Consider the following 11,266-nt stretch of genomic DNA (forward strand, 5'->3'; position numbering starts at 1 on the left):
CAACGGCTATTCATTAATCGGAAACTATTCAATATGCGATTCGATTCGCTTCTTGCACTATTCGATTATGTCTCAAAAATCACTATTCGCACACTCCTACTTCAAAGCAAAATGATTGACGGTAACGTCGCAGGGCCCATTTCGTGTCGTGTTGCAACGTGATAATATCGTAGGTTGTCTGCGAATTAATTGGGCTGTAAGTAACACAGTCATCGGTAAAAGGTATTAATTAGTGTTTTACGCTACTTGACAAGTCATTTACACAGAATAAAATACTGCAGCACTGCTATTTGTTGGGCGTGTTGGTAAACTGTCTTGGAAAGCATATTTAGAGCCAGCGGACAAGGACAGAAGGGAGACGACACCACAATGCGCTATAAAACTGCTGGTGAGGGATCAATTATGGATGTGTGCAGAAGTAAATTGCTTGCGCCCCTTATACACAGAAACGTTTAGACACTGATTGTAGCTGCTTTACTGCAGCGCGCAAAACACCAGGAGAGAAATCAGCATTCGTCACGACGGATAAGTAATCAATTAACAAATAAAAAAATGGAACAATCTTTTTTTCTTTGAAGGAAAAAAAAGCATGTCGTTAATTCAGATAATACACATATATACATAGAAGCTACGTAAAAGCAAGAGACCGTTTTGGAAGATGCAAACAATACTATGAGTGCCACAGGTGTTAAAGAAAGAAAAGAAAAAAGGTTGTTGAGGTGAGCGGGTGCGTTTGATACCCACGCGTTCAAATTTTGCCGCGCAAACACACTGCCGCTCTCTAACCCTCTCATCGCTTCTTATTGGTAGAACTTTAATAACACGTGACCGCTAATATTACTGACGTTTGTTGTACGTCGACGATTCATGAGTAATTGCGTCTCGGTTTATGCGATTTGGTGGGATTGGTGGTCCGCTTCGCGGACTTGCCCGGGCATGTTCGAGTGAGTGCCGGCCGGCGTTTGTCAGCTGTCCGGCTGCTTCGCGTTGCTGATGCAACGGCGCGATGACTCACATTCAGCATTGGGGAGGCGAATGCGGTCTACTAGATGAAGAGATTTTGGGGCCTTCCGCGCCCGGCGACGTTTGGCAGGAACTAAGCAATGCTATTTTCTGGCCTCCAAATGTGTGCGAGGAGTTGCCGCACGAAGACACCGTTATGCAACTGTTCGACGTTGCGCCGAAGACCACGGCTCCAAATACATCTAGCGTTAACCAATGTGTAAATGAATGGTCCGGTGACTTCGGATTCAGCGCCGTAATCGCGAGTGCACCGAAAGCCGGAAAAAACGTTAACTGGACGTATTCCGAGCAGCTTCGCAAGCTCTACGCTGTTGTGAACGCTCCGTGCCCCATTAGGTTCGTCACCGAGCGCGCCCCGCCTGAAGGTTCGTTTGTCTGTGCTGTCGCGGTTTTTCGGGAGTCCGAGTCCCGGCGAGAAAATGTATTGCGGTGTCCGGCGCATCGCACGCCAGCAAACGCACTCGGCGCCGGCTCCCGCGAAGATCAGTGGTTCCACTGCGATCACCCCCAGGCACAAAACTGCTGCGACGAAGCCAACGGCGGGCGTCACTGCGTTCGACTGCCGTTAGGACCGGAGCCTTTCAGCCTGACGTTTGGCTGTCGCAACAGCTGTCCGGGCGGATTGCGACGGAGAGCCACTGAAGTAGTCTTCCTGCTGCAGTCACCCGAAGGCCAGGACTTGGCACGCAGCGTCGTACAGGTGGGGCATGACGCGCAGCATGTGCATGTATCGCAGGCACGTACCCAGGATTATTATTATTTTTTTTTTTTTTGGAGAGGGCCCAACCCAACGTAACTTCTCTATGCAAATGAGGGCTGGGGGGTTACCTTTACTAGTACAGATGTGAATAATGCCCACCATTCGCTATAAAGACGCGTAAACCCGCAAAAGAGAAATGAAAAATTCGGAGAACGCCTAAGCTTCGCCTTTAAGAGTGGAACGCGATAGCATTCAAAGACCCTGACTGCTTTTCATGCTTCCCGGCAACTGCAGCTTATGTAACCGTAACATTTACCGGGAAACGCTGGCGGCGAACGCTATGCACGAACGCAAGCTTTCTGGTAGAAATGCGGCCTCTTGCGTGGGTCGATGTGCTGTTATTGTTTCGCACTTTTAATATTTCAGTCTGAGAAGAGCTAACATAAGATATGCACTGTCTGTGTTTTTCTTTCATTACATTTGTTTGTGGGCTGCCGTTCTCAACATTCCGAGGAATAACTTTCTAAAGAATGAAAGACAGGCATGAGCAACTTTGGTGGTAGATGAGTGGTTCGGTATGCATAATTCTGAACTTGGTATGGCATTCTTTTTGCCGATGCGATGTCCGACGCTGGACGCATTTGGGAAGTTTTGTAACGATACGTGGCCGCCAGAGTCCCGTACAACTGCGTAAAGCGCAGGACGCTGCGGTTCTAGACTTACTGCGCCCACCATGGCAGGTTAGAAAACCACCCATGTAACCACAGCAGAGAAGTGTCAGGTGGCTCGACCTAGAAGTGTCATTCAAGACACACGTAAGACACATTCGCACGTAAGACACATTCTCCACTTCCGGCGGCGTTTTCTCTACTTCCTTTTTAAATAAAGACATGTTGGTCCATAAATATTTTCACAAACTGCTGTTAAATTTGCTAATTTTCGCTTTTCATTTCTGTTTGGCTGTTGCCTCTGCTCTCCCTTAGTAGATAGCTTAATTTCTCAACTCTTTGCGACTCTTGTTCCCAGTTGCCAATTTTGCACGAAAAGTGCTGTACAATTACACTCTTAGACAAATGTACACCCTTTGGGTCGTATCTTTCCACACAACAATAATGGTCACCTGTCTTGCTTGCATTTTCTTTCTTGAAAATGCTGCCGCCACTTTCCCGTCGTGCTGATAACGTGCATGCCGTTCGTGACATGGAAGGTACCAGGCTCGCAGCATTAAAGAAAGGAAATGCGGACAAGACAGATGATGATTATCATTGTGTGGCAAGATACAACCCAAAGGGTGTAATTCTGCTTAAAAGTGTAGGGAAAAACCAGACGAGGAAACGGGTGGCAGTCATATTGCTTATAGCTTTAACGGTTATTGCAGGGTTTGATGATGGACGCTGTTTCGCATTATTTTATTTTACACCTTATCTAACCAATATAGCAGGTATATGGTTCCGAGGATCTGCCAGCGTAGTGGTGAGCCATCACTCCAGTAAATAATAACGGAAAAGTTAAACGCAACTGGCATTTTCTCCGATCACAGCTCGTTCCACGGGCATACAGAACAGCTGACTATGAACCGAATCCCTTTCCTGGTCCCTGGATCGGTCTAAACAAAGAAGGTTGAACTAACGAAGCAACACCGATGTGCGCGTGACCATTGAATAGATGGTGAAAAGTGAATGCATCTTGAGTTAATTGCGCCGGTACCAAATCGATGAGAAAACTGGCCTTCACACCCCAGGAGATGCCGATAACTACCGCCATCCAAAAGGAGTGAAAAAGGCTGCAACATGTTGACCGCCGAATAGCTGTCAAGTCTCAAGATTGATTTGGCGGCGCTTTAGGAATGTGTGTGAGGAGTGGTGGCGTGGGTGGGAAGTGGGGTATGCAGCTTAACTTTGGGTGGGGGGTCCCCCCCCCCCCTGGTACGTGCCTGATGCATCGTAATGTGTGCTGTTACGTTGTGATGCAGGTGAAGGTTTGTGCCTGCCCAGGCCGCGATCGAAGACACGATGAGCAAGGTGAAGAACGTGAGCGCGCAGCGCTGGTGGCCCGCGCCGCCTTGCCGTCAACGAGCATGCATCGAGATGCCGACTGTACCGACGGATCCAGCTCTGACAGCGGAGGCGAAGGCCGCGGCGGTACTTTCTTACTACGTGTGAAAGATCGAGACGTGTACAAGTTCTTATACCATGTTCACCAATCTCTCGAGGGCACACATGCAGCGACTACACCGAGCCTCAGGATGCGGCAAAATCCATCTTCAGAATCAGATGATTAGCCAGACGAGTGAATTGCGTCATTGGACAGCCATTACACGTGTGCTAGAGACCTAGGTACATGCAATTGTGAGTCTCTGCACTATGTCTACTGAGTGACGCCTACACCCGTAAGGAAACCACATTTCTAAAGCATTTGGACTCCAGTCATGACAGATATATTTTAAATGACCAACCAGTAGAAAGACTCTCTGCTTGGCATGTGCCAAGGTTATTTTATTCTTACCGTTTTATTTAACCCATTTTATTTAGAACTACATGAGACTGGTACTATCAGCTAAATAAAACAGTGTAACTTAATTTCTTGCAAGAAACTTTTTTTGTTCACAGCAGTGAAATGCAACTTGGTGATTGAGTGGTGAACTGTGCAGTGGCGAGTGCATGTGTGAATGCCACATTGTGCCACTAAGCTCTGGGTTGAGCAGCAAGACCTTAATAAAGGTTGCTGTTTTTCAAGGGAATGATTATAATATGTGAGGTTATTTAATCAGGTTGCCATAATTTTGTGCCATCCAGTGAGGTGATTACTTCCACACTTGTTTGTCGCTTGTGTCCAGTGATTGCATTCCGTACATTAGTACTGTAAAGAAAATTTCTGAACTGATGATGCCTTCAAGTGTAATAGCAAGTGCAAGTTTGAAGTCAGTCACCAAATCTTACCCTAAAGGAGTATAATTTTTAAAGTAGTCCTTACCAAATACAATTTCATGAAGTCACATTCATGCTATGTCTTGATCAGCTGTCACAGCTGCGGGAACACACCTGCATCTGCAAGGGAGTGTTACAATTCATAGTATGATTATAAGCAAGTGTGTACAGAATGAATGTAAGTGTGCCTATGTTGTGTGCCTGTGTGTTTGGTATGTCAATACCTTGGTTTTAAGAGCTGCATTGCTCTGAGTATGAAATTCAATATTTGTATTTGAATGTGAACTTGAATGTTTTAGTTTGAGCACATATTTGAACATAGAGAACCATGTAGTCTGAAGTGAGAGCCATTTGCTACTATATCTGGGAAAAAAGTTAGGGCTGCATGGATTGTGCTGTTGGCACTCCAGTTTCCACCAGTGCCTTTGTTCCGACATATTTTGTATGCCTATTTTGGCTAGGACTGTAGTGCCTTATTTAAAGATGTTGCAGTGCCGCAATTTTTTATATTTCATAGTTTGATGCAACCTTATGCATGACTACTGTTATACATGAATTTTATATATGCGTTGTCATTGCCATTTTACAAGTTAAATATCTGTGATAGTGTGATAACCTCATGACATTGTCATCTTGGTGCAATATTGCACATCATTGATTGAAATGCTGTCTCATGAGTGTGCTTATTCTTTCTGTATGTTATTTGTATTTAATCGACTCTTTTTTTCACAATTTGGTACTTTAATTCTCTTTTGTGATGTGTGATAAGTTATTGTGACCAGTCTCACCACCATTGCCTTTTTATCTAGCTATTGCAGTGCATGGCAAGATCTTGTTACATCCCTAATGTATGTATGCCCTTTCGTCCTCTTCTGGGAAAACAATAATAATAAAAATGCAATTCATTGAAAAAATTGAGAAAGATGTTTTGGAGACGTTATGTTTTAATTAACCTGAACATATGCTGCCGTGAGGCTCCTCGTATTTGCTTTGTGGCCGTGCTCAGTGTGTAAACATGTTGGATATGTGTGAATAGCAAAATATTAAAACTGAATATATTAGACAAAAAAAGAAAAAGAAGGCCTCAAATATCAAATGGAGCACCAAATATTCATTCTAAAAAGTGGATTAAAAATAAAGAAACAGATGAATCTAAAAGGTCTACTAGACCCTCTGAAACTCACTTGAAAGCAGCAAGTAGCACTTCAATTTGAGTGAACATGTCAATGGCAGTAATAGAACAAAGCAAGTGAACATGCATGGATGTCAAGTTGTGGTGCATAGTTATAACAAGACGAAGTGTTACAATTATGAAAGATGGTCACACACATAGGATGCCACATTCTGTGTTTGACCACATTTCATGTTACTGGCTTGTGTCGTGTACATAAAGTCAATAAGAAGATTTGACATTGTGTAAATCAAGACGACATAATGCACATTAAATTTTTAGCCACTGAAATTTGTTTCACAAGAAATGTAATTCCTTTTAATGCTGACTCAGTTATCATTTCCTCTGTGCAGCAATGAAGCCTTCCACAGTACAAATTTCTTTTGAACTCAGAAGAGGGCTTTCAGGAGCATTCAAATATTTCTGGCTGAGTTGGCAGATGCTTGAAGGGCCCAGCGCAAAGCCACCGAAATGGGTATTAGCTCCATGCGGGCCTTCAGTGGTCCTAGTTCACCCGTGTATTTCACCACAAGTAAATGTTGAAAAATATGGAATTCTCAAATCTAATATGTGTTAAATAACAGTAACTATGTAATTTGTACTTAAAAATGTCTGTATTTGCTCTTCACTAGTACATACTTTTGCAACTTCACATTGTTATATTATCTAGACAGGGTTGTTGGTAAACAGTGCACCACATGTTGTCCTATTTGCTGAGCAGTGTAAGGTATATAAAGGGCAAGAGTTAATGGAACAAAAGAGCTGTGAAGAAGCTAAATTGTTCTTAGACAAGCTGGGTTTATCCACGCATTTCTAGTAAAAACAACTAAAGACGAGCCCAGCTTGTCAATGGCACTTTGCATTTTCTAGAAATGCCATGGACAAGGCTAGCTTCATCTCGGTGCTTAGTTGTCATTTTGGTAGATGGCAGCACACGATCCATGGAAACTGAGAGCTGGGTGAGTTGCTGTGGTACCATCTTAACAAAAAGCTGTGCGAAAAAGACATAGATGAGCGAGAAATGACAAACACAAGCACTACTCGCAATGAACAGTTTCTTTGGAAATAAACTGTTAGTTGTGGGTAGCGCCCACGCCTGTCATTTCTCTCTCGTCCATGTCTTTTTCACACAGTTTTTGGTTAAGATGATAATCCATGGAACAGCACAAACAGGTGTTAATCTATTCTTTCTTAGGAAGTAAAACATATAGAAAGCTAGAATATTCAAAAACAATTTGGCCATTTTTAATCAAGATTTGGGATAATAGCATGGCACGGAAGAGGTTCATGGGATTTAATCCCAAAGCAACACCAGGCTTGCGACAAACATCATAGTGGGGTCTGTGGATGATTTTGATCACTTGGGGCTCTAATGTGCATCTAAATCTACACAGATCAATGTTTTTGCATTCTGCCTCCTTTGGAACAGTCTACATGGCTAGGAATTAAACCCCTGATGTCATTTTCAGCAGTAGAATGACATAGCTACTGGTAGGACCTTGGAACAGACACATGCATGCTTCACTCGTGCAGATGACCATCACATTGCACCCATCATTTGCAATATGTGGCCCTGGGCTGCAAAATTTTTTATAGCTCCCATGTTCTGCAAACTTTTGTTGTGAACTGTACATTATGAACACTACTTCCATTACTGTAGTGATCATATTGGAAAATATTCACTTGTCAGGCTACACAATTTTGAGCAATTGCATCATAGCTAATAGTTAAAATTGCACAATTTTCTAAGTAATATGAAGCAACGCTGCCATGGGACCTTCAGCTTCATAGCAGTAGTCTTAGGAGTTAAAGTTCAAGGTGTGGAAATATGTGGACTCATGCAAGTAAATGTTCCCACTCTTTTTTTTTTCTTGCCCCTGATAAAATTGACAGCACTGCTGGCATGTGCCAAATCATGCGCATGTTTGATGTGCACTGTTTTTGTTATTTGAACTACAAGGCTTTCATAATCATTGCTCTAAGCAAGTGATAACTTGGAGCCACCAGGCCAATTCCTTAAAGGGAAGCTTAAGAGTCTGTCGAATTCAATAAGACGCTCATATACGGATGCGGGAACCTTATGAACCACGCAGGTAAAATTTTGGGAGGGATTTTTCACTTAGGAGCGACGCAATCCTCGGTTAAAATTGCGCTGTAGCTCCGCCCCCCGTCGAGCGCCGCGCGCTGCTGCTGACGCTGACGATGCGAGTGCAGACCGGAAACCGCGGCGTAGTGACGTCAGCACTGGTGTTCCGTTCCTTCGCCGTCTCCGCGACCGTGCCTGACCGGGCTTATTTCTGCGTGCATGCCGTCCTAATCTGCTTCGCTCGACCCTACATTTCTTTGTTTGTGTGTATATAGGAATGGTAGTTGACGTGCGCAGCATCAATTGAACTTGTAGGGCGATCATGCCGGCGTTCTGTGCAGCCTATGCTTGCACGAAAACCAGCGGCCGCAATGATGTTCCGATGTTCCATTAGTTTCTGCAAGACAAGAAGCTTTCAGCTAAGTGGGAGGCTGTTGTTCAGCGAAACAACTTCAAGCGCTCAAGAACAACAGTGTTGTGCTCTAACCACTGCCGTGAAGATTACTAACGGAGTTTATCAATAATGCGTGCTTTGGGTTCTTCTTTGTGCTAGCATGCTGAACGGAAGGTGCACGTTTATCTCCCATCCTTGACGCAGGTTTCATCGCCAAGCGCCGCGAATTTTCTATTCGCATGTGTGTCGTGAAATAGCCTGCATGCATCTACCATAACGCAGTGCAAGCGTAAAGTTTGCATGTGTTGGAAAGCCTGCTCATGCCACGACGCTGCGCTCCCCCTTCTCTCGCACACATAGAGAAACTGACCATCTCACATAGCCGACGGAATTCGCCGGTTACGAGTAGCGTGCGGATGGCGTGCTGATGAAGGTTCCATACTACACGTGCTGCAACAGCCGGTAAACTTTTCCCGTGTTTAAACCGTCTGTATAGATTGCCGACAGCTTTGGGGCAGCGCACAAATGCCGAAGATCGCATCACCATACGTTCTGTGAAGAGGCATGCAGGAACATAATGCTACAGTTGTTTGCCCGGAAACGTACTCACTGGAACGCTGAATGCAGCTTAGCAAAATACATACTCGCCAAAGAACATTTCCAACACAAGGAGATGCTAGCACTTCACCTTCGTTCACGTGGAAAGCAGTGCTTGCACCAGCATTTTGTGCTTCTTGGAGAGGCTGGCTCTTCGAAATCGGCTCGTACATGTAGGGAGTAAAGTATAAAACCTCTTACAAGTGATCTTGCACGCGACAAGCGAAGCGATGGCTGTCGCGTTCACTCGTCGCCTGCAAGCCGAACTCCACGCGAGCGACGACTTCCCGGTATGAGGGCAGCAATATACGCGCCGAAACTAGCGTGACGCATGCTTTATCAATTTAAGTTGATGTATTTTACTGAAAAAGGAGCATAAAATATTTCTGAAGGTCTTGCACTAGGTTCTTATTCTTGTACGTGTAAAATTCAATAGTTTGGTCGTTCCGTGCGACAAACAGTAGTATTTGAATTATGTACATCCAGTTCCGGCTTCGCACTATTGGCTAGTCGCTCGTAGCACTTCCGGGCAACGAGCGACGAGTTCTAGATTTCTAGAAAAGAGCGATTGAGCGACAACACCGAGCGATCTGTTCAAGCGACGGCCTGTTTTGTTGCTCGAAGCCATCGCCCGTCATCGTTGCGCGCAAAATTGCTCTCGTGGAGTTTGGACTTAACACCGAACTCCTCAGAGAAACGCAAGCTCTCGAAATTTTCCATGACCACCTTAGCAAAACAGCACCAAACTACCTTGCACCGTGCTTCATGTGTAGCGGCAGCAGTCGGTACGGACGAACACCATTGTTGACGTCACGAGGTGCCCGACCAATCACAGGCGGAAGGAAGCGAGGAGCGCGAGCCGGGCGTGTCTGCTGCTGCACTTTTCGTCGAAATAAAGTGTGTTTGCGCTTTCTTTCGCTCAATTTCGATGCGATATTCGAATTCAGAGGCTTGAAAACCACGACGTATTGCTCTTCACTCATTTTTTCTGAAAAGCTTTCAGCTTCCCTTTAACTACTCTCTTTATAAGCTAGCAAACATGTTAGCCAGTTGAAATACTTTTCGTGTCACTGCTTGTGTAACAAGGAATCCCATACCTCGCAGTCCTGTGCACCCACCTTATGTGCTATGCAACAGTCACATGCCTCAAATCCCAAATTGCTGAAAAACTTCAATGCAACGACTCTAGATGCCCGTCTAGTAATTGCATAAAGCGTGAACACAATTCTACACCAAAGAAAGTTGCAACTTCTTCAAGTTCTTTCTTGTCATGGAGAACAGATATATATATATATAAAAAAAAACTAAATCATAATTGAGTAAAAAATTGGTGTGGCAATTAGTCATTGGTTTGCTGAACTATCCACAACCGAAAAGTCCCTCTAGCATATCAAAAATGCTACTATGGGCTCTGTGTTAAGTTTCCAGTGCCTAAATCTGCATTTCGAAGCAAATCAGAATTTCAAGGCATTCAATTCAGCATTGAAAAATTGTGTTAGGCTTTGTGTAGCTAAACGGTGACCTTAATGCCTTTGACTTCGGCAGCATCCAAAGCTTTCATATAGTCTCTTCACACTTTCATTGAATCCCACCCAATATAGCGCTTGATTGAAATTACCCAAGCTATGCCCCCACGACAGTAATTCAGTGGCTATGGTGTTCCGTAGCTGAGCATGAGGTTGTGAGTTTGATTCCCAGCGGCCGCAGCCACACACTGAGGGCAGCAGAATGCAAAAACACTGGTTAAAATTAATTCAGAACCTTCTGGCTCTGGTGCCTCGCATCCCCCACGAGTTTTGGTACAATGAAAGTCAAAGTATACATGCAATTTTTGTCAAGAGGCAAGATGTGTGAAGTGTACAATGTTCAATTCATGCAAGACTTAAAATTATGATGACAGGTAAGCAACTTTGTAGTGATAACAATGACACCAACTAGCAAGCTGCAAATAGTTGTGCAAGCATACAAAATTTGCATGTGGCAAGCCGTTGTACCAAAACCACTGCATAGGCTACTAGAAGAAGTGTCTGGGGTGTGCCAGCTGGGCTGCGTCATTCTGGTTAGACTAAGCAGTATTCTGGTAGAAAAAACAAGGGCAAGGCTGCAAAAGTGGTTGTGAGAAAAAGAAATAATGAACAGAATATGAATTCACGAAGTCTTCACATGTTCCCTTCTTGGAGAGTTTTAGCAGAGCATCTCTTAGTCTGCTTTGCTTGTGTTTCGCATGTTTGAGCACTGCAGAGGACTGTGTTGATTTTGCATTTTTTTATAAGTGAGACTCTGAGATTCAAGCAATGTACTGTGAGCCTACCTTTAAAACAGCAAAAGCCAAATGGATGCACAGTCAAAATCCACTCAATTTGCTTGG

The 11,266-nt window shown here is 44.2% G+C and overlaps 1 protein-coding gene across 1 annotated transcript; it reads left to right on the forward strand.

Moving 5' to 3' along the window:
- The first annotated feature begins 905 nt into the window (after nucleotides 1-905).
- Nucleotides 906-5,583, forward strand: LOC142588648 (cellular tumor antigen p53-like). Its single transcript, XM_075700477.1, has 2 exons — nucleotides 906-1,723; nucleotides 3,696-5,583. The coding sequence occupies exons 1-2, from the start codon at nucleotides 1,007-1,009 to the stop codon at nucleotides 4,002-4,004; spliced, it is 1,026 nt and encodes a 341-aa protein (XP_075556592.1). The 5' UTR covers nucleotides 906-1,006; the 3' UTR covers nucleotides 4,005-5,583.
- The last annotated feature ends 5,683 nt before the right edge of the window (nucleotides 5,584-11,266 follow it).

This window comes from Dermacentor variabilis, chromosome 1 (assembly GCF_050947875.1).
Source record: "Dermacentor variabilis isolate Ectoservices chromosome 1, ASM5094787v1, whole genome shotgun sequence".
NCBI lineage: Eukaryota > Metazoa > Arthropoda > Arachnida > Ixodida > Ixodidae > Dermacentor > Dermacentor variabilis.

Excerpts from the sequence above, each read along its gene's own strand:
- LOC142588648 (XM_075700477.1), top strand. The coding sequence starts at position 1,007 with ATGACTCACATTCAGCATTGGGGAGGCGAATGCGGTCTACTAGATGAA. Across the intron at positions 1,724-3,695 it reads TGGCACGCAGCGTCGTACAG|GTGAAGGTTTGTGCCTGCCC; the intron begins GTGGGGCATGAC and ends GTTGTGATGCAG.